Raw genomic sequence first — 24,228 nt, forward strand, 5'->3', positions numbered from 1 at the left:
TTTTTACTTTTTAAAACGACTAAGCTTAAATTTATGACGGTGCCAAAATCCCTAGATCGTTTCCCCCATATCATTAACGTCATTCCGCTGTCATTATGTAGTATTTAAAAAATAAGCGGCTATTAATTCAATAGCTCATGTGGTCTATTGCAGAAGATACAGCGATAAGGTCGTGAAGTGCCAGTTCAGTTTTATCATTTTGAATTGTGATCTCCGCGAAGTGCGTCAAAAATTAAATTTTTCGTTTGCACATTAATTAATCTTTATTTTCAGGGAATGTTTCAAAATTTTTCAAAATGAAATTGGGTGTGTTGATTTTAATTACGTTCTGCCTCGCCGCTGAGAAAGCGTCGGGACGAATCTTTCGAAGTGGTCGAATGGTTGGTGGAAATCTGGGTGCACCTGGAATAGATAAGCGAAACATACAAGTCAAAGCTAGTATTCCGCCTGATGAATGGTTCACTCAAAACTTGGACCATTTTACTCCAACTGACAAGAAGACTTGGCAACAAGTATTTTTTGGTTACATTTAGCGTAGTTTTATATTATTAATTTCTTGCAGAGGTTCTTCAGTAATGAGGAATATTTTGATGCAGAAAAAGGGGGTCCTGTTTTTTTGATGATTGGAGGTGAAGGTGAAGCCTCACCAGCTTGGATGACTGCTGGTAATTGGATAACCTACGCTAAAAAGTTTGGTGCTCTTTTATTCCAACTGGAACATAGATATTATGGGGCGAGCCATCCCACTGAGTAAGTTTTTTTCAATTTGCTGTTCTTTATGAACTTCATAGTTCTTTTTTTGGGAGTAAATAAATATTCATGTTATGTGAATGATAAGGCTACTTATATTTATTGTTGATAAAGTTTGAATAGTTTCTTGAACTTTAATCATCACTACTTCAAGATTGGTGATGAAATTGCTAAGAGAAGGCTATAAAAGATCTGAAGATTAGTTGCTTAAATTTTTGAAGTAGTTGTATTCTGAGAAATAAATTTTTCTAGTTCAATTGTTGTAGATGAAGTACCTAATTCATTTATCTTTGAAGTGAAAACAAAAAAGAAGAGATAGTTTTGTTATTGCATTCATGCTCTCTTCAAAATGATAATATTGTGATATCGCCAATTCGTTGTCCTACAAAATATACGAACCAAAAGCATAAATATAAATAGCATTTTAGATAAATCTTTTTGTTGCTTTGTCTCGAAAAGTTTATAAAATATTATTTTACACATCGCCATATTGAATTATTTTTTGAGAGTATTTATTAGAAGATGGAAAATTCATCAGTTTTTATCTCAAACTGGAAATACATTTGATTGTTTTTTATCATTTGTAATTACGGAAAAAAATTTGACTATCCGTTTACTAGTCATTCAAAACGTGGAAAAACTGCCTTAATTTGACCAATCTGACAATGGAAGCTAATTTACAGTGCAATTTGTTAATTTAAGAATAGTTAGCAATGGTTACCAACAATTTGTAAAAACGACCTATCTTCTACTTTTTAGGGACATGAGTACAGAAAATCTCCAATATTTAACCAGTCAACAAGCTTTGGCCGATTTGGCCACTTTCATTACGGCTATGAATGAGAAATACAACTTGCCAGCTGACGTAAAATGGATAGCTTTCGGTGGTTCTTATCCAGGTTCTTTAGCAGCATGGTTACGCTTTAAATATCCGCACCTTGTTCATGGGGCAATGTCTGCCAGTGGGCCTATTTTAGCAGAAGTTGATTTCGAGAGTTTGTTTTCAGCAACTACTTTTAACGTCTGCTAAAATTTGTTTTTAGACTACTTCAAAGTCGTTGCGGATTCTTTGGCGACTCATAGTGATAAATGTGTTACGGCTGTAAAGCAAGGAGTTGAACAAATAGGAACATTATTAAAACAATCGCTTGGTCAAGAAAATTTGAATCAAATTTTCAACTTATGTCAGCCTATTCAAAATTCCGTTAATAATTCTTTGGACATTTCAAACTTCTATGAATATGTTGCTGATAATTTCGCAGGAGTTGTTCAGTACAACAACGACCAGAGATTCAATAGGCCTAAAGCGAATGCAATTACAATAAATGTGATTTGTGATATGATGGTAGATGAAACTATTGGGCCACCTGTTAACCGATTGGGGGCGGTAAATCAACTTATTTTGAGTGCATACGACGAAAAATGTATGGACTTCCAATATGAAGAAATGATTGAAGGATTGAAGAACGTGAGTTGGGAAGCCCCAGCAGCAGAAGGTAGTCGCCAATGGACTTATCAGACTTGTACCGAATTTGGTTTTTATCAAACTTCTACGTATGAACCACATATTTTTGGAGATAAATTTCCAATTGATTTCTTTATTCAACAATGTGAAGATATATTTGGAAAAAATTACGATGAAGCTTTTATCGACGGTGCTATAGATCGTGAGTAGATTCAAATTAAGTTGTTTTTATAGTTAAAAAGTATCATAAAGTTAAAAAAACAACAGAACTATGTAATAATGGTGGGAAAATGATGATAAAACATAAAAGAAAATTTTAGTTTTAAGTCATGATAACATGCTGACATAATTATTGCAATGTTGATAAGAATTATTGTTTCTGTTTTTTACCGTAAGCTTGTTCATGTACTACATTAACTAAAGTTATCACTTTAGGTACCAATACAATTTATGGAGGCCTTGGCATTGAAGTTAGCAATGTTGTTTTTGTTCATGGATCTATTGACCCATGGCACGCTCTAGGAATTATAGAAACTATAAATCCAGCTGCACCAGCAATTTACATCAATGGTAAAAAAAATATACATTTGTGTGTAATTGGCTGGGATTTTTCAGGAACCGCTCATTGTGCAAATATGTATTCTCCCTCAGCATCAGATCCACCACAGCTTGTAGAAGCGCGGGAACAGATTCAAGATTTAATTGGATCGTGGTTGGAGCAATGAACACATTATAGGCAACTGATATGTGATACTATACAAGTTTTTGAAAAGATTTAGTTTTGCTGTGAATTTTTCAGAATGTATTTGTTCCTAGTAAAGTTGTTATAACGACAATTTTTTATGACTTTATTTCTGTAGTCGGTGATGGATCGAGTACAATTGATTTTAAAAATTGTGAGACAACGAAAATCCGCACCGTTTAATAAACTTTAAAGAAAAACTAAGATTTCAGCAACGTAAATATATTCTATATTATGATTTGTTATATTACATTATGTGTGTATTTTACTTACGTAAATACTTATTTCTTATTATAGTATAATTAATCACTAATTAAGGGTACGTATTGCTAGTTTTTTGGGTTATTATGCATAAAACACGACCAAATAGTAGGTTTAATTTTTGGGTAGAATTTGTAGATGCCTGATTCAATGGCACTAATAAGTGGTTACCTTCCCTAATAAATTAACTTAAACTAAGTTTAAAATCAAAAATGAGGAAAATATATTTATACACAGATAAGAATATCATCAGTCATCCATTGTTCTTCACTTTTGTACTGTGAATCACATTAGCCTTACTTTAGATTTGATCATAACTAGAACTTAACTAATAAAGTAAGGCCAAGGAATTCAGCCGTCGTTCTCGTGAGCTCCTTTCTGCCGCAATTATATACATCACTAATAAAGAAAAAAATTTAAAAGTTAGTTGACACAACTTTAGTCACCAAACTCTTAAACACAGTCCGAAATTTACCAACCCTGCATTCCCAAAATATTATTTTTGGTATCAACAGAATCAGAGTTGAATTATGGAAGCTAACGCATTGCAGCTTAAACTACTAAATAAATAATTTAAATTTCCTATTGTTCCAGTTGTACTGTAATAATCATACAGGGTTGTCAATATCTTTTATTATCTCGGTGAAGAGGTGATTTAGGGTCACGCCAATCCCTGCCATCTTTATGCTGTTGTCTTCCATCATGGTGATGATGGTGGTGGTGGTGTCTCTTCTTTTCAGAAGCTTTGTTACCGAATGCTTCTGAAACTACTAATTCTGAGCCGTCTCTATGACGTTCACCATTTCGATATGGTTCATCTAAAGTTTCTTTCCGCTTCAGTGGAGAATGGTTGTTACCACTGGATTTTAGACCCGTTTTGCTGCCCGCAGATTCGTGGAGGTTTTCCCATGCTTGCCTATAGTAGCGATTGAGCCCATTTCGAGATTCTGAACTCGAAGAATCAAATGAGGCTACAGTGTTGCAGTCTGGAGAGGCACGGTGACGGTAATGTTTGGCACTTCGATTTCTAGAAGAGAAAGGCAATTAGATCGACGCGCTAAAGGTTAAAGCAGCAAAATTAATACAAAGCTGATAAAAGGACCGAATTGTTTAGTGCGCAATGTGAAATATTACGTGATCAGCTTGTCTATTTTCTATAAAAAAAGTGAATTCTTCAGCTGTGAAAGTGGTTTTCCGCTCACAGTTATAATGGTACTTACATTTTATGTCTTTAAAAATGTTATCTGAGCATAGTACGGATCATTCTCTTTTATTAGTGCTAGTAAAAACGGAAAAAATAAAAAACAGTGCACAAAAAATTAATCGATTGGAAGTTTCTTCGTTTTTCAACACTAGCCACAAGAGCTAAAACAGTTTAATTGCGAATGAAGACCTGAAAGAGTTGGTGCAAATAATTTGCTTAGAGCACTTGTTTTCCGTCTTTATCCCAGTGTTGTTATTTACGCTACCGTGCCAAGTGTAACTAGAAAAGAAGTGTTGAATCAAACAATACGTGCTATTGAAGAGTGCCCTTGCGGTACATGCAGTGCAGTGCGGGTCGAGTCGTACCTGGTACTTCAAAACACTGCTAGATGGGATTGGAGAAATATCCAGCGCGATGCGACCGGTAGTTTCTTGAGAACTCTCTTCTGCCAATTTGTTGGTCGGGAAATGGTAGCGCCAGTAGCGTATACCATCGAGACGGCATTGCACTAGCAGAGGGTAATCGGTGCGACGACCGAGCTGACGCACCCGCACTGCGACCGCAAATGCTTTTTTTATTAAGACGAAGAAAAGAAACGGAAAGAAACCAGAAGAAAACAGCAGAGAGAAGACGGGGAAGAACCGAGGCGGAAACGTCTTGTCGAACTCACCTCCTCACTAAAATCACTATTGTAGTGATGATGGCAGCCAAAAACACAAAACCTCCGAAAGCACCCAGAGCTATTATCGCCCCGAGGTTGAGTTTAGCTCCGAAGGCTTCACGGCGTTCACCATCCACTGAAAGTGGAATGTTGACATTGGGAACTTCACCATGTTGGATGTTGGAACTTCCGGCTATTTCGTTGTCTTGTGGATGACCGGCTATGATGATATGAGGGATAGTTGGAGTGTTGGAAGTTTTACTGGGTGTTGTTGGTTTTATCGTTGGTTTTTTCGTCTTGGCATCTCCTTTCGTGGAATCGGTATCGGCGCGAATTGTAGTTGGGTATGGCTTGGGTGTGCGCGTCCGAGAACGAGGCGGTTGTGTTCGAGATGGAATTTTTGAACCGATTGGAGAATTTGTGGTGGACACCAAATCTTCCGCTACAAAATAAAATTGTTAACAACAGTCAATTCATGTCGACTAAAATGAATACCTTCACATTTGGGCGGCAGAGCGTCGTACTGTCCATTTGCCAAGCAAGTAATAGATTTCGGTCCTATTAGTTTATAACCAAATTTGCAAGTGTATTCAACAACCGCACCGAACAGGGTTTCATTCGTAGAAGATAAGTGCTTCCCATTTAGAATCTCAAGCGGTGGTTCACACTGAATTGCTAAAAAGAAAAAATAGTACATTTATTATTTAATGCAATAGTAACTTACCTTCACATCGAGGTGGAGGACCATTCCACCTTTCATCAATATCGCAAGCTAACTGTGCTCTTCCGATCATCTCGAAACCTTCGTTACAACTGTAAACAACTCTGCTAAGGTACCCAACACTATCGTTTACCAAAAGGTACTCTCCATTTGCTATGTCAGCAGGATAACCGCACTGAATTCCTAAAAAACGAGACCGTAATTATTGTAAAAACGAATTTTTATATAGTTACGTTTGCAAACAGGCGGAAACTCATTATAAAATCCAGTATCTAAACAAGTTCTTGTGCTGGGACCAACTAGAAGATGACCCTCATCACATGCGTATTCAATAGTCGTTCCGACGTTAAAGTTTTGAGCTAGCATGGTTGAATTTGGGGGTTGTTCTGGTCGGCCGCAAGCTTTAGGTTCTAAAAAAGTCATTAAGAAAAAAGTTAAGTTTGTATTGTAAAAACGTACGATGTTGACAGATATAATTCAAATGCATGTTGCAGTCAGTGTCCGACCACAACCATCCTTTGGTACCATCATATCTCGCACATTCCCCGTTCCCAACGGGCAAATTCCAGAAGGACACCGTCACTTCTTCTCCATTCAACCATTGCCAACCACCATGTTGCTTGTCTCTGATTGCCCCCATCCAGTACTGCCCATTTGGATCAGTTCGATGCCTCCTCCACAACTCCCAACTTATAAATCCTTGCAACGCTGGATTACTCTCATCTACTAAAGTACCACCACGGCTTCGACAAAATGATAGTGCGTCTCGGAATTTAAGAGGTTGGCTGGTGTAAAACAGGTAGCATTTTCCGTTGTATGTTGCTGTACTGCCAAGAGGTTGGTCTCTGAACTGTGGGCAACGTTCGATAGGAAGAGCTTGATCTGTGTAAACAAATGCTTCGCATATTGACAGTTGACTAGGAGCTGGAACTTCAAGGTGGACACTGACGAAGGCTCCAGGCATAGGCGGGTTACAAGGGAGAAACAGAGGTTGGCCCTCTTCTAAGAAGCCAGTGAAGCGGTTGCAAATGGGGTTGGTGCCTAAATCAGGGCGGTTATTGCCCACTCGCACTACTATGGTGGCGGGCTTGTTGGCACCTGTAAATGGGTAATTTTTTATCATTGAATTTCTTCTGTGTCCCCGATAATCACTTATTAAAACCATCAAGTAGCAATTTACAATGATTCCGACAGATTACACAACATGAGACTAATCAATTACGTGGAAATAGTCCAGAACAGAAGCAATCGCTAAAGAAACAATGTTTTTTTTATTATTCACGCCACATTATCTTATACATCGCTGTAGATTAAGTCTAAATAATCGTTCCGCTGTTTATTAATCCAAGGTAAGAAGTGATGGGTTATTTAGCGGTGCCCTCAAATTTTATTTAGTTGCCGAAGAATCTGTGGCCGCTTTTCGAGATGTCATAAACATTGAAGAAGAATGAGCATTTTTATAATGCTTTTTGAAGTTACAAGGGTCGGTGGATTTGTTTGAACTTTCTAGATTAGATACGATAAGATTACAAATAGGAAATCCTATTGTTTAACTTTCTTAAATGGTCGTCATTTAATTATTATAACAATGGGGTATGACATGTGTATATTAATACAAGGTTATTGGAAACATCCTGAAATATTTACAAAGTTTTTCACAACTGACATGTTTTCTACAACCTTAAGCTGTCGATGCGATAAAATCTAAAATTTGCAAACATTTTCCTTCTCATTAGATACAGTTAAGTGGGACTTTTTATTAGAGCATTTTATTATGAAAGTGTCCGCTGATTATTGAAGCAGAACTGAAACAGTCAGTGCTCAGATACATCAAAAACCACGTAATGCGGGCAATTAATTTGCTGTTATCAAGATGTAGTTTCACTACAACTTTTTCACACATTTATTAAGAAAATAGAGACGTCATGATCATGAATGTGGCAGAGTCGTAAATCTGAGTATTTTCAAAACAGCAGATGTTAAGTTCAAGAATTTTTTTCAGACGAAAGTGATCCGAGATTTTCACATTATCCAGGTGACAGTTTTAATCTGACCACGTCCAGCTGATACATTTATTAGGCATTTCGATTTCATGACAAATATCCACGATTTACTTTCATTTTATTACAATATTGTGCAGAAAGTGTGGTTTTTAAACAATCATGATTAAGCGATTTTCCTTCCGTTTAACGTAACGTTACGTGATGGTTTTAAGGTATAATTTCGAATTTTCCACTTCGTTACTCATCTTTAGAAAAAAGTCAAACTTACCACAACAGGGTTTTCCGAAATCGAGTCTCACCAACTGGACCATGTAGGGTTCCAGAAGGTTAACGTACCACCACGGCGTGCGCTCTGATTTAGTGAGTGTGCAAGTATCGCTGCTGAAGAACGCGCTGGTGCTACCATCGATGGCCTTTTGAGGGATTCCTCCAGCCTCCGTGCTTACTTGCATTGGAGCCTTTCCAGCCGCCACGTTCAACACTGTAACAAAAAAATAATAATTGGAGTGAAACTAGGTTAATGTCATTAGATATGCAAGCTTTCTATGAGGGAAACACTATTAAAGAAAAAAGGATAAAATAAGATAAATAAAATTCTTTTCTCATTGTTACCTTCTGAGCAAAACCGAGGATGCAATGCATACCATGTTAACGACAAAATTTTAGAAAAATGGATCACTTTCACCAATTTTAGCGCATAATTTATTTAATGCAAGGAACAAACCATTAAACCTCTTTATCCATTTCAAATTATACTTGAATTTCAATGGAAGAGAAAACTGTTCTTAGTAAAATACCGAATCCCAGCCTGTAATCATTCGGGCAACAATAGAATAATCACATGTTAGCAACTTGTTTTAATAATGTTTAACGAAATTCTCATCAAATCGTTAATCTGAATCACGAAATGTAGAAGCCGTGATGACACAAAGACCCACATAATTGTGTGTGCGACATGTGTGTTATACCTACTCGGTTCGTGTATATTCTTTTAAAGAGAAATTCTAAAACGATGAAAATTCGCTTAAAACTCGCATTTAGTTAAAAAGAGAAATTATTGATCCTTATCAAACTATGTGAAAAAATTACTCGGTTGGACGAAAGGCATTTTCTTCGCATGTAAAATATAATGCACTTGCGACGTGAAAGTGGCTATTCCTATGCTATTTTCAGAGAGTAAATTAAGACTTAATAAAATGCATTGTTTTTCAAAGTAATTATCAAGTACCTAGTACTTAAGTGTGAAAATTACTAGTATTTCTTCGTACTTATTTTTTTAAAGTTTTTTGAAAATTTGTTTATAAAGAGGTCAGTGTACGGAGAATATCCATTACCAAGGCCAAGGTCCACATGAATAACCAGTGTTTGTCGGTCGAGGTCGTGTAGGATTTTAAAATTAATTTCTGGATCCACCTTCTGAATATAGGCTAAAATAATTGATGTGCCTAACATACATAATTAAAATTGTGAATCAGTAGATAAGTAAGATTTTCCCACCATGAAAATTATGTTGTCCAAACTAACGATAATACTAATTGAAACGAGAGAGGTCATGAGTCTTTCACCAATGTCCGGAACACATTTTATGTTATTTCACGTTTTCTAAAATTTGAACTTTGACTTTTCGTTGCTTATTTATCGCGGTAATCAAATAGTATGGAATTATTCTATGATACTACTTTGGACCGAAAGTTGTAGTCTTATTTATTTGTAAAAATAAGTTATTAAATTATTAATCTTACAACATATTTGACGAATAAGTGAGTCGCAAACGTCTGCATCAGATTGAAATTTGACACAGCAATTAAATTTCATAAATGTGACTAATCCTTTCTATACAGGTATTGAAAAGGTATACAGCTTCGTAATTTATAAGCTTTTTGTTACAAACCCGTGTTCCAAACTAACGAATTTTTGTCTTCCAACATTTAAAAGTAAATGTGCCAGCGAAAATTGAGGTGCAATGCAAATGTCGGAGTTTGCAGAGCAATTCTGGGTACTACAACTAAACTTTCTGATATTTTTGTAAAACGAGTAGAGATACGTTATGTAAATAAAGAACAAGCGTTAAAATTACTGTAGGTAGCGTACCTGTATCTTATTAGATATGCATAATAAATTTTATACCTGCAATTTATTTATAAATTTTAATTAAACATTATGAATTATAATTTCTTAACACTGCATGACTTTTGTAATTTTTTATGAGTTTACTTAACTTAACTTAAGGCATTTAGTTGTTAAAAATAAATTGCTTTTTCGATACAAATCGATATTATGCAAATACTGAAAACATTAAATATTTCACTACTTAAATAAATGAAATTAAACAATAAAAACAAATAATAATAAACAATAATTTTACGGTAAAATATGCAAAGTAATTCGCCAAACTTGATTAGTGTATATTGGAAACTTAACAAAAAAAAGGTGAATCCATAATTGCGCTGCGGGAAAAACGTTAACTCCTACTTATAAAAAAGTGCGTCCAATTAATCTCGTAAATCTATTGCTCTGCAGTTTACTACTTGAGATTTCCAAATGGTAATATCAAACGATTTAAATCTTGTACATGTGACTCAAAACCTTTTTCATCAGTTTAATGAAACTGTATCAGTATCCTCAGGGGCACATAAACCAGCAGTAATAAACTAAATAACGTCAGCGTAATGGTGGATGAATGTACCAATACGCTCTAACGTGAGTCTCCAAAATTGGTCGTGATTCTATAGCCACATATTAATTTTGAAGTTATAACAGTAAACAGAAAACAGGCAGATCTATCTGAGTATTTGCAAACATGATACCTAGAATTTTCATTTGCGTGAGTGAACTGAATCAGTGAATGTAATAAATTATAGGATAGTTTTTTCAGCTGTAAACATTCAGAGCTTATTTTTTACGTGAAAAACCGCTACATAACTGACGGATTTAATAACTTTGTTTGAATCTTTGGACATATTTTTGACGTAAACCAGTTTCAATTCACTATAAAGTAATTTCTCACTTAAACCTCCTCTTTACCAAGTTTTCTAACATAAATCTTCTGTAAGACGTCTAATTAATTCCGTATCAGTATTATCGTTTTCAGGATATTAATATTTAAGATGCTGGAAATATTAAATATTTATTACTCTTGTTAGTAGCCTCGTTTGCAGAGAAGTTATTGCGTTCTTCGCACCAAGTCTCATTAAAGAAAATTTAACCCATCGCAAAAAGAAATAGATTTTTTGGTAATTTTATTTTACTAATAGAACCTAATTAGAAAATGTGGTCATAAATGTTAAACGTGATGTTAATTAAAGTCAAGCAGTAGTCGGACAAACCCATTTAATGCAATTAATTTTAGAAAGCGCTAGACGTCTCCAGTAATATTTCTTAATTCACTCCTGCCAATACTGATAAATTATTTTCGATTACTCGTTTGCAATTTGTTTTGCCATGGGACAGTAGAAATGATTCTTCTTGCATTCCAGGCTATGGTCGATGACCGAACGACTTTTGAAACAAATGTTCAAGCACCTTTTAAACATACAAGTAATTTAAATATCTACCGTTCTAAGTTTTGAAATTCTTTTATCTTGGTATTGAACTTTTTATATTTCTAGAAACCAATCTTCAGTACCATTTCTTGCGACTATGTCAGGAAAACCGTAAGCTTGAAGAAGTCAATCCAAGAACGTTAGTGCGATTTAAAAAGCTGAACGTGTTTGATATTATTTCCACTATCACTGAAGTTGAATCGTTTATAACAGTAATATCACATGTGCAATGAATGTGAAGAATCTAAAATAAAACAACTGGTTTTATAATTGGCTTGCCAATGAAAAGAAAAGGAAGTTCAAGCGTAGCACACGTAAATTATGTATTTTAAAACCATCAAGATGAGCTGCATTTTATCGTTTCCTAGTTGTTAGCATATTGCGATTCGTACATAATTAATGCAACAACAGATTCAATTATTGCAGAAAGACTAACTCACATCCGTAGATTGTTTGATTGTTCGCAAGTGCTTAATTAAAGCACACGACACTGAATGCTTCTATTGGTGTGCGATTAGTTTAAAAATTAACAGTTTTTTGGCGCATTTTCAAAATTAAACGATGAGCACATGACAGTGCACTTAAAAATGTCAATGGTCCGTTGGGAAAATCAAACACATGCTATGAAGCGCTGGAATCACAATAAGTTGATTGTTTAAGACTTCTCAAAGCTTATTGCTTCGCTTGTGATCACAAGACTCATTAGCAATTTTTAGCATCGCACTGCTCGTATTGAATATTATGTTTACTCAGACGCACTTATAACTTTATAATAGTGCATCTGTACGCCTGTATTTGTGTAATTAACAGTTTCCCGACAATGCACACACTAAATATTGCGTATTTTTAATTCGGTGGCTATTGTGTAACGCATATGTCTCTTTTCTACAGTTACACATGTGCCGCACTTGAAGTAGCGTTATTTAAACTTTAACATGTGTTTTGTTTGATTCTCATGAACAACATATCTTTTATCGACTTGTTAGATATCGGAGAATCGAGTCGCATGTTTTTTACTAGAATTATTCAAAGTATGTACCTGTCTTCTATTGGTTATTATTACATTGCGCTTTTTATGGTATCAATTGAGTATTTATTTACATTACCTTTGTTAATGTTCAAGGTGTAGAATATTACTTCCAAGAATATAGCGGTGTTTCATTTTTAATTTTTCTTTTAAATTTGATATATTGAGAAGCTGTTCTATCTTACAATGTAATGCTATTATCTTGTTTAACTAGAAATGGCCACCTACTGTTATTCAGATACGCGTGAGGGATTTTCAGTTTTTTTTAAGATTACGAATCGTTCTACTGTATTTGCAGTAACTTATGTATATTACATTAATTAAAGGTTGTTTGTAAATATCCGGGGATAAAGCAAGTTATGAATGTTGTTATTTAGGAAGTTTATGCATCAAGTCATGTTATTTTGGATTAATTTTTCAAAAAATAAAATTCCGAATAAAACTTTGTAAATCTAGCTTATTTTTTTGAGCAAACTTAGTGCTCATTTATCGCAGAATTTCATGCAAATTTTAAATCTGTGCTGAAAATTCAAACATGACAACAAATAACTGAGTTATGGCAGATTAAAGTTTCGAATAGTTGGTTTTTTATAGTAAAAATTTTCATACTTAATATCTCCGAAACTATGACATATAGAAAAATGTGTTTTCTTCGCTAAGGTTTTTCGCGCTTTTGTTACTTAGAATCTGCGCTCCAGATAGGATAAAAAATTTCAATGAAACAAAATTATTTGACCCAAAACGATGAAAAAAAATTCCACTGAAAACAATGAAACAAATGAATATTTTGTTTGATTTATTTTATTTTATATTATTTATTTCTTTTATATTGTAGTTTTTTAATAAAACAAATTAAATTATTTTAATTGTTATTTATGAAATTATTAATTACATCATGTCAGGCTACATTAGAAAAACATGTAGCGTAATTTTAGGTTTTCGTTCTTTTTGTCCCAGAAGTAATCACCTATTTTTCTGAAACTTTCGAAGTTGTTGTTATTTTGCTTTCCAATGAAAGTAATAGTAGTTATAACAGGCTTATTTTTGTAATTGGTTAAATGCTTTATTAATTGTATGGTATAGCAACAAGGTACATTTAATCGAATTTAATTGAAATAATTAAAATAATTTTAACTCAACGTTTCTTTCAGAACTACTGGTGCCGTGTGAAATTGCTTCTTATTTTTTATAAGCTCTATTTTTTCTTTTCGGTATCGAAGAGAAATTTTACTAGATATTATTCTGCACACAAAATAAGGAATATTTAATCTACTCGTAGTTATAGAATGGGATAATGAAGCAAAGGCGAAAATAAGGAGATATGTTTTTATTAACCAGTCAAAACAGAGAAGTTACAAGTTTTTATAGCTGTTCAGATAATTGTCTTGTTAAACAATGGAATTTCTGAAAGAAAATGAAGTGAGTCTTCGAGAAGTTTATAAGTTTCATGGATCATTTTAAATTGAATAAATAAATAAAAATTTATGAACCTAAAACTGTATTACCCATCGAAAGACAATGTTAAATTACTTTCATTACTTATATTATACCTACTAATGTAAACAAAATAGATCTAGCTAGTTTTATCAAAGTTAGAAATTTGACTTTAGAGTAGACTTAAAAACTCAATGGCAAATATGAGAAAATCTTCATCGGTTTTCTGTAAAATACATTTTAGATGCTGTGGAACTGGCTTTAACAAAAGCCCTTGAGCAAAACTTGTAGATATTTTATCTCAGCCTTTCACGTCGCAGCTCATTATTATTTCTCCACTAACGATAAGCTGAAAATTTTATCAAATCAATATTTTTTTGTATTAAATGGGTTTCGGTGTGCAGTAAAAGCAAGCCTGCAATTATTATTTAAGGTATTTGGTTATCTTCAGTAGATAACCTTGGAATGAACTGGAGTAACTAATTGTACGAGGAATCTCTACTCTAATATCAAGCTGCCGTACACTGTAGCATCAATTATCTTCACAGCAAGAAAACACGCCCAACCCACCATCTATTTCCTTTCTGCACTGGATGTAAAGGTATCCGAAGAACGCGGAAAACTTCGCCTTAATAAAAATCCTGAAACAGTGTCATAATGACTAATGACTATTTATAGGATACCGAGATACTGCTCTGGTTGTTGCTCTCAGCAATAATTTCAGTCATAATCAATGATCGACTTGTCAAAGGTTAATTGTGTTTCAATGTTTATCATGTGGAAACTGTTACAGTCTGCGTTTAATTGCATTGCTTGAGTGAAACTCTCGTTATTTGCATTTAACTTTGTTCCGATTAGGTGAGTGTCAGAGTCATGGTACGAATCATTGACATTGACCCACAACGTGGACAGTTCCACCTGAGATTTACATAACATTAATATGCACTACTCGAACTACGAAAAGTTAAACGTGTCGATACCGTTAGTACGAATAGCCCACCTGTCCAGACAACATTCATAGAATTATGATCGTTAATTATCATAATCTTAATTTTGAAGGCGTAACCCATCGCTTCTTTAGTCACTTATTATCGTTTTCAAGCATCACAAAAGTGAGATCGCAGAAGTAATTTATTTTTCTAATAAACGTGAGCTCATAATTTCAGACCTCATTTTTTCAGTCTCTCAGCGAGATCATTGAAATCAATTATCAATTTGATTGTTATTCTCAATGAAAGTTTGGAACTGTATCAAAGATATCTTTCACTATTGTGATTCATAGTTTGAAAAATAAGGTCGAGTTTTCATGAATGTCTCTGCGGGCAACAAATCACATGCTTAATGGAAAGGAAATCACTTTCTTGAGTTCACATCGGAATCGTTCACCTATTTTTGCATAAATTAATAAAAAACTATTTTTGGAAAGTAAGTGTAGGTAATCTATGCTTAAAGAATGTTAAAAATATTACATAGGTATGACGTTAATCATTTTTTGAAAGTACCTATAACTAACGTTAATTTAAAAGGAAACTTTGTCTGTGGATATTGATAATTTGTGATGTTTTTTCTACCTGAATCAATTAAATAAATGAGTGTCCTCATAAATTATGCGACGGCTTTTTTTAAAGTTTTTCATATCTCATGGTGAGAAAATTCAGAAATTCCAAAATTAGTCAAACCGGTTTAATTTAAAAAAGATATCACTAAGCTACTCTTAAAAACTACCACATCATTAAATTGATACCTACATGAGCTTCCACCTATCTTACATAAATAGTATAACGGCACATAGCTTAGATATTCACCTATTTATAAAAAAACGGCAAGATTTTTCGGAGATTTCAACGGTAGATCAGAGCGCAAACCTGTCCAATGTTCTATATTCCACGATCAAAAAGTATCGTCTCATTAAAGTTAATGTAATGAGTTACATGTCAATTTTTGTAGTAAACCCACACGTCAATGCAGTTAAGTGTGTTACCAATTCAGACTTTTTTTGTAGGTGTTTCATTATACATACATCAAGTACTGTTAGCGATACGAATAAAATGAATGCTTATTATGTTTCGGGAGACATACATGCAGAATCTCTTGTAAAAATTGTTCCTATTGAATAAGAATAATAGACTGTTGTGCTCAAATTCCTGAGTTTATGAAGACATCCGTGATGCAGTTTTTAAAAACCTTTTCTAGAATGTTCATACTACATGTGGTGGTATAAATACAGTTTGCGGTTTTGAGAAAGCACGGGAAGTGCATGAATAAAAATAATTTAAACTGTTTTCAAGTCATTTTTATAAAAAGAATTCATCCGTCATGTGTGGGTCGGAAATAATGTCTTTTTACAAAATCATAAAATTGTTTACGTCCTCAGTGTTTGCGACATGATTTCTATGATCGTAATTGATCATGTCCTCAATGAATTTAAGAAGAAAAATAAAATAATCTAATTTGGCAAATGTGGAAAAGTAGATGGAAATGAGATTCATAAGAGTCAAATTGCTAAATGGCAATTCAAATGAGTCTGTTAAATTGCATTTTCATTTTTATATTGTGTTTACTTAATGACCAGAAGACTTGTTGGATTTACATATTCAAGTGTTTCCGGAGTAAGCACTCTGTTTATTAAAAACTAAATACCTATCTATCGATAATAGTCAATCAAGTTTTTAAGAGAATTGAAGAAAAACATTATTTAAATTAACATATTGAACTACCGTGATTAAGGAGAAATGAATTGATAATAATAATTAATTATAACAGCTCGTGAAAATTTTATACATTGGTTTTTCCGGGAGTCTTATTTATACTCCTCATTTTATTAGATAAATTGAAATTTTCAAACATTGTTTGGGTGCATCTTTAGAATATTTGATAAAATTTAAAGTAGGTGCAAACTTATCTAATTTGAGATTACAGTAGGTACCTACTAAGGTAGGAAATATTGAATTTCAATAATAACTTTAGCAATGTTGTTGGGCATCCGAAATTGTAAAACAATTCTTGAAGGTAATCCAGTCATCTTTATTACTACCAATATTTTTATGACACCTTTGCAAAATTAAAAAAAATGGCTAATTGCACTGATGTACAAATGTTGTTCAAAATGTATAACTTCTACACTACTACACATAACTTTTGAACTAATGAAACTCTTTTAATGTAATCACTATAAAGGCTGAGATCTAGCTTTACCAGTTATTAGTTTCATGTCAAAAACATTATAATTTAATATAGACTATAATAATAATTTTAGAGTTTTGGGAACCATGATAAAATTTGAAATCAGAGAAAATCCGTATTTCTGCAAATATAATAAATATTTTTTCCGAAAATTACTACAAGTTTCTAATTCTAGTTGTTTATCTCAAGGCTAAACTCACACGATTCCATTATCAGATCAGTTAAAACGGAACTAACTCAAAACGAAACAGAAAACGCATCCGAAAAGGATATCATTATGTAAGGACCGGAACATCGTTGGAATTTAGGACGGCTTCCTGTCTGTGCTGATTCTTATTTGCCCATGACTTATGCATGACCTACTTGGAGGCTTTCGGTCCGTTATATTTCGCAGTTTACTCATCGTCATCAGAGAACCGCGCTTAAGTGAAATTGTATTTTGCCTCTTTGTTTACTTACATTTAAGCCCGCTTACCTACTTAACTGTTTATAAAATAATCGGAATTCAGCGACTGGTATAGCCGAGTTCATTTACATAGGTGGACAACGAAATAAAAAATTAACTTACCGCAAAAGGGAATTCCTTCAGGCAACCATTGCCCATTTTCGCATACTCTTCTGGAAGGTCCTAACAATTCAAACCCACGTTCACACGAATATGTAGCTACCGTTCCAGGTCCGAGATTTTCGTCGGAAAACACCACGGAAGAGTGAGCTGGGGCTCCGGGAAATCTACAGCCATTTTTCTCCTCGCCATTTATTCCTGAAATGAATAACGGTTGAAAATGTCATGTAACATCAGTTGAGAGTGAAGGATTATTTTACTTCACCGCAAGTGTTTTGTAGTTACCGCAGGTTAACGTAAGAGCGACATACAAGAATCTTGGGCATGGTTACCGGAAATGCAGCAGGTGAGGAGCATGTAGAGCGGAACCATGATTAGTGATGTTTAAGCCGAAAAAATAACGAAAGTTTAGGTAACATTTATGGTCGGGAAAAGAGCGTTAAACTTCAATACGTGATGAAGAAAGAAGCTGTTAAACAAATATAGGATTGTATAGTTAGGTACAACAATAAGTTTGTTGTATAGGCCATATGTTGGTATTGAAAATGAATAAATTATCTTTTAATAGTGACGACAGCTTATTATACAATTCTTTTTTTTTATGTTTCCTACGGTAAATCTTGTAAATTTCAGCGAACAAGCAGAATGGAAAAGTGTTATTTTAAACGGATAACAAATAATTAATTTTGCATTTAAACCTTAGTCGGTTGAAGAAAATCACTTTAAGGTATGAAAGGCAATTATGCTAAAAGAAAGTGATTATTAAAGATAATAATAACTTTATAACAATAACGATGACGGTGAGACATTCTCTTTAATGTGATACTGTCTACAAATTGACTGAACTTCATTGGTAAACGAATTTGGAGAATTTAATAATTTTATAAAAATTATTTAAATAAAGCAGAACAACACTTAAAATTATCCTTCATGCATTTCTAATACGTAATTATTACAACTTGAGCGGCTCTCTAGTTATATCATGTCTACAGAAAAATTAGAAGTAAACAGTAAAGAATTTTCCACATAAATTATGCTAGTAGCACATGTCTAATATTCTTCTCCGTACCTACCTAGCCTGTTAAATACCTGCATAATAATTACAAACCGCGTAATAATAACGATAACTAGGAATAGAAACTTTGAGAAAATTGGATCTAGATGATGGCATAAAATAAGAGGCCGATCTCGTTCTCATGTGTTTAAACAGGCGTTGATAGACCTACACCTTAATTTTCATTTCTAGGTTACTGGCACAATTTAAACAATAAGTTACAAGATCGTAGTATGAAGAAGCATGTAAAACCACTGACAGCTACATGAAGTTACGTTGTAAATGAGTCGTGAATTTAGCGACAAGCGGAACTATCGGTAACGCTGCGTCACAAGGAAAGGACCATTGCGTAAACCGTTGGAAAGTAACACGTGTTGTAGGATAAAGATGACATAAATGTAAGGGATAGTGATTAATGGTATCAGATGCCATACTGATATCATCCAATGACGCAAAAGAAATTTTCATATCTGTTTCGGAATCAGCATTCAGGAGAGAAGCATGCTGAACCGTTTGATTGCCGTCCGTTCTGTTCAGTAGTAACGGTTGAAGATAGAGAGTTGGCAAACCCGTTTATTTCAAAGTAATAGGAGATAGATGATTTGTCGGAAAAGGGTTGACTACATCTTCATTTTTATTTTCTTATGGTAGAGTTAAACCTGCAATTTTTTGCGCAAGAGCAACCACAATAATCGCAAGAGAAAGTTGCTTCCTGATTATACTATCTGTCGTTGCAATAAGGGTTAGAACTGACGTTTTCTAAAAAAATGCAATTTTAATGGCTTTTATTGTGCAGAGTGGACAATAATTTGTCACAAGAAGAGCGCATAAAGAAAACGGAAGCGGAACTGCGTGACAAAAGTGCAAACCAAAATTGAATTAAACCGAAAAAAGAAAGTTGACTATACTTTGTTACACAGTCTTAATTTGTAATTATGTTCAAAAGCCAAGAAAACATCCAATAATTGTCCACAGTGATGTAACTACAAATCACGAAAAGAATGTCTTGTTCACGATAATAATTATAAATTAATAACGAATGTGGCAATATTCAAAGAATCCCGAAGCACCTTTATTAGTGTAATAATCTGACATTTTTTAACATAAATTTTATTGAAAAATGTCAGTGGGTTGTTGAATACAGTTACTTTTTATTGTCTACGTGAATGCGTGTTTTAAATACCAACTTATTGGCACGAGTTCTTAATAATAACTTACACCTAACGCAAATGAAATAAGGCTTAAAGCGCTAAAACCTTAATGTATTACTTCTTGTTGGATAATTGCGTTCATGTCAGATGGTTGCTATCTATGTGTTGTAATATAGGGATTATTGTTATGTAGAATTACCATAGTTAGTATTGACCAGAGGCTTCGCTTCACCTGAAGTTGTGTAGGAGTTGCCGATGTTCATTAGCGTTTAATTAAACAGCAGTTATTTGACATTTTCTAGCTAATAACTATTAATTTTGCTGGAGTGCTACAAAGAGCTCAGTGCTTTGCACGATGGGGCAATAAATTCAAAAGATTGTTGTTAAAAGAATAAATAATTAAAGCTTGTGTTAGTCCTAGTTAGTATTATTAGCCAACAAGTTGTTATAATACAGTACATCATATATAGAAATACATATTTAAGAAAAACACTAAATTTGCCAAGACTTATGTTCTCTCCAGTCACCAAGTCAAATAAATATTTGTAAAAGAGATTAACGCCATTTGTTTTAGATTTACAGTTGTCTGAAAATCATGCATATTTATTTCATTATCTACTTAAACTTATTAACATTAGTTATTATTTATGTCTAACGTGTTTAATATTTTAACCGTACTGGCAGTTTTACACGAATATGTTGATTCCAATCGAGATCTTCAAGTTATTTAAATTAACTGTTACTTGAACTGATCCGAACTAAACGCAACACTTAACACCGGAATTTATTTGATAATATGACTTTTAGGCGCATTTAATATTCTCGCAACTGCTAGTTTTTATTTTCTCTTATTTGTAGTCATGTAGGAGTATAAAGTTTTATAGCAAAAAGAAAGTAATAAATTCTTTTTAAATATTTATTTACCAGAACATGTCATTCATACATTCTGATGAGGTGCTTATCATTATCAAACATTAAGCCTTGATTAGTTTATAGACAGTTTTCGAATTGCGAAATTGTTGAAGCATTTAAGAAAATATTTGTATGTCATGTAACGTTACCAGATTAGTTATGTATAGCTATTTAAGGTTAACATTAGTAGAACTAAAGTTAAGAAATTAAACGATGCACTAGTTTGCTCTGTTGCAGACAAATAATTTAACGTAAATGTGATTGTAATATCAAATTTTGTTCTAATTTTCCTGCTCTATATTTTAAAACATGATTAAGAAAGTTAAAAACAACCAAAAAAAGAAACAAACGATTACCTACGATTATTACATTTTTATGTTAAAAAATGGAAAATTGTATCCAAGACACACGAAATTTTTCTACTGATTTTAGCATATTTGGTTTACGATTTTATTCAGAATGATATATAAATAAAACTTATTACTTGTCTTTGTGAATACAAAATTGTAGAATGAATGCGGTGGGTATAATACTGGAAGTAAGAAAACTAAGTTATTTTGAGTTTATGATTCTGTTAGATTTTAGTTCTTTATGGTCTTATAACAGGCTCCACTGCCAAAAGTGCAAGTTGAGCGTCCGGTCATAGATAAAGATAAGTTTACGACATTTTACAATTTCAATTAACTTTTTGTTGTAAACATAAATATTTCTACTTGTGTAAGAATTAGATTGGAAATATTTAATTACAATCTTTGAAGCAAGATGTTTTGCGCAGCTCTTTAAGTTGAATAACAGTCAATAGGCTTTTGTATCAAAAAAGAATCCGATGCGATGATGAGGTTCATTAGAAAATCTATAGTTCCTTGTAATAAGATTTTCATCCCAGTTCGATTCATTGTCAATCTGGGTCAAAACACCTGAGCCAATTAACGGTATACCAAAAACACCGAATTAAAGCACGCCAAACATTTAAAAAATGAAATAATTCTTCAGAGGTACCTCCACAAGAAAATAACAATTACACAGTTGCGACCGTTAGCCTACCGCAACCTAAAAATGCGGCAAAACTTCACTTCAATTCACAAAAAATTCAACTCACCATTTATCAATAAAGTGACTCCTAAAGTTACAATTAGAGGTAAATTGCACAGCAATCGCCGGGGTTGGAAACCCCTACACTGACACACGACCATCGCGCGGACGCCGAAGAACAGTTAATAACGCGGTGTTGTTGCACCTGTCAGCTCACCGGCAACACTGACTCAGAAGCCGAAGACTGCTGCTCTGGAATCAGGACGACCGACTTTACCACGACCAAGAATTAGCGCCTTCGACCAAGGCGAAGATGGGCTGCAAGGTGGGATTGACATTGCTGGAAATCAATTAATCATTTCAGTTGCGAAAAAAAGGATGTGGATATACGCGATTTGGATAAAATTTTACGGTAATTGTTTATTGATGAACTCCGCAAGTGTATTGATGTTGCAACTTTCAATATTATACAGGATTTCTTTAGAATTTGAAGGTCCCTCTGTGAGCTCAAGTTGCTGGGATTTGCTCGAATTTTCTATGAGCTCGAGGAATTCTAGATGAAGATTTGATCTGGTACACCCCGATTTTTATGACAGTTTCTCTTGACGTATTTTCAACAATGCAAGGAGCGTTTTAGGTGAGAATCAACCTTTATTTACAAATCAAGGAAATGCACTTATAAACTGTAAAATTAGTTTGTAGAACGAGGAACTAAGCAGTGTACTAGCTATTCTGTGATAACATTCCTAACGGATCCAAATTCAGTATCTAATGCTATTTTCAAAGAACAACTTAAATTTGATACAGATGCAGATTATATTTAAGCTTAAAAACGTTAACAAATAATGCATTTAACAAGCACTACATTAATTTTGTATTTTCTCAATTATTTTAGAATTAAACGCCACAAACATGCAAACACAGTTTCTGTCATATTTATTATGTAAAAAAAATCTAATCGTTTCTCTTTTATCCGAGTTCTTATCAAACATAAGTCTCAAAAGCTTTCAGAAAAACTTCATAGGGTTGCCTTGTTAGATAAAACCAAGAATCTAGACATTGCTCTTCGAAATATGTAGTTCTCCAGCTTCTTCTCCTTTTATTTGCTTCTTTTTTGCTTAACTTCTTACCTAATTATCATTAACTCACTGGTATATTTTGTATCAACTCGTTTCTCGTGGTCTTTTTGCTTTTTATTTTGTTTTTACCACTTAATTTTTAATGATAGCAATTAATGTCTGGAACTTTTGACAAATGCTCAAAGGGATGAGAAATTATGTTTCGCTAACAATGTTCACTCGAGTGTTGTGACTATAAAAATATATTACCCGTGATATTACTTATGTTTTTCTTATCTTTTTATTTAAACTAATTTCACAATGTTTTGTTCGCATGATAAAAAAACCGGAAAACTTATTTCCTTACAGTTCGAAGAGAAATTTTGTTCGATGTTAACATGCAAAAGACGAAGATTTCCTCATTGTTACTGTTTATTATTGTAGAGAAATCAGTATCATGTAGGTATTTTCCACACGTTGAAATTTTATGAGAGTTTGTTACCGACCAGTCTAAGTCTAGTATTGCGAAATAAATTTATTAATAACAATTTATATTTTGAAAAATCAGTTACTTTCTCATATGTTTCCTAGGATGTGCAACAGAATAAAAAACAGTTTAATTTTACAAGTTTCACTTTACATTAATTAGCAGAAAGTATGAAAACTTTTTCTGATTATTCGGTTTCGTCTGCAATAAATTTTAATTGACAGACTGCCATTTACTTAATTAATTAAGTAGATATAAATTCAATTTGCCTTTGCAGTAAATATTTGTTTATTTTCTTCTTATTTGTTGTGCAGTAAGATTGATCTAGTGCATGAATCATTTTAAAACTAAATCTAGTTTTATTAGAATTATTATTAATAAATTATCTAAAAACGAATACACATCCCATGGGAAAATGCCACTTCCACAATACAATGTTTGATTATCTGACAATTTTATCAACCATCACACATGTACCTACATTTGAAAAAACTAAATTTGTATAAATACGTGGCATCTGATTAAGATCAAAAGAAAGGTCAACCCAAGAAGACACAATTAAATAAAAAGTTGCTAAACTCTCCAGACATACTTAAAAATAATGCTTTGATGTTACCCTACAGAACCTATCCAACAAGTCTTCAGGTATTTTAATCTTTTTACCTGGCTGCACTTTAACACCGACTGATACTTTTTTAACGACAGACTGATTTGAGATAGTGTTTGGAATGTCTCACACTATATCTTTTACTTAGAATTCCAAGAATATCTAAACCATCATTCATTTTTAAATGTTTACAAAATCGTAAACTAACTTAAACTAACTTTTTTATACTACAAATTAAAATCCGAAAAAGGAAAGTCAGTAGCAGTGTGACTCATTTTAATACTCGCCGAATCCTCGGAAATTTTAATTTTTTTGTAGAGAAAGTCATATTGTAGCTAGGATGTAAAGAATGTTAATTTACATAATTGA

At 33.4% G+C, this 24,228-nt stretch overlaps 2 protein-coding genes across 2 annotated transcripts; one reads left to right on the forward strand and one right to left on the reverse strand.

Moving 5' to 3' along the window:
* Positions 1-49: 49 nt before the first annotated feature.
* LOC148179035 (putative serine protease K12H4.7) lies at positions 50-3,051 on the forward strand. Its single transcript, XM_088031131.1, has 7 exons — positions 50-220; positions 274-512; positions 563-750; positions 1,510-1,745; positions 1,794-2,417; positions 2,651-2,785; positions 2,831-3,051. The coding sequence occupies exons 2-7, from the start codon at positions 297-299 to the stop codon at positions 2,938-2,940; spliced, it is 1,509 nt and encodes a 502-aa protein (XP_087887257.1). The 5' UTR covers positions 50-220; positions 274-296; the 3' UTR covers positions 2,941-3,051.
* Positions 3,052-3,163: 112 nt separating this feature from the next.
* Positions 3,164-21,989, reverse strand: LOC148179036 (uncharacterized). Its single transcript, XM_088031130.1, has 9 exons — positions 21,775-21,989; positions 17,562-17,756; positions 8,076-8,288; positions 6,264-6,902; positions 6,038-6,214; positions 5,808-5,987; positions 5,579-5,758; positions 5,093-5,525; positions 3,164-4,245 (listed from the first exon to the last, which is right to left on the reverse strand). The coding sequence occupies exons 1-9, from the start codon at positions 21,866-21,868 to the stop codon at positions 3,840-3,842; spliced, it is 2,517 nt and encodes an 838-aa protein (XP_087887256.1). The 5' UTR covers positions 21,869-21,989; the 3' UTR covers positions 3,164-3,839.
* Between the last annotated feature and the right edge of the window lie 2,239 nt (positions 21,990-24,228).

This window comes from Gnatocerus cornutus, chromosome 2, assembly GCF_029298725.1.
Source record: "Gnatocerus cornutus isolate USDA-ARS CGAHR chromosome 2, icGnaCorn1.1, whole genome shotgun sequence".
In the NCBI taxonomy this organism is placed as follows: domain Eukaryota; kingdom Metazoa; phylum Arthropoda; class Insecta; order Coleoptera; family Tenebrionidae; genus Gnatocerus; species Gnatocerus cornutus.

Bases quoted from the DNA above. Each gene is read 5' to 3' on its own strand.
- LOC148179035 (XM_088031131.1), top strand. From the start codon at position 297: ATGAAATTGGGTGTGTTGATTTTAATTACGTTCTGCCTCGCCGCTGAG. The intron at 1,746-1,793 runs GTTTGTTTTCAG...ATTTGTTTTTAG, and splicing joins AGCAGAAGTTGATTTCGAGA to ACTACTTCAAAGTCGTTGCG. The intron at 2,786-2,830 runs GTAAAAAAAATA...GGGATTTTTCAG, and splicing joins ACCAGCAATTTACATCAATG to GAACCGCTCATTGTGCAAAT.
- LOC148179036 (XM_088031130.1), bottom strand. From the start codon at position 21,868: ATGGTCGTGTGTCAGTGTAGGGGTTTCCAACCCCGGCGATTGCTGTGC. The intron at 5,988-6,037 runs GTAACTATATAA...CTCGTTTTTTAG, and splicing joins GTTTCCGCCTGTTTGCAAAC to GAATTCAGTGCGGTTATCCT. The intron at 5,526-5,578 runs GTATTCATTTTA...TTTATTTTGTAG, and splicing joins TCTGCCGCCCAAATGTGAAG to CGGAAGATTTGGTGTCCACC.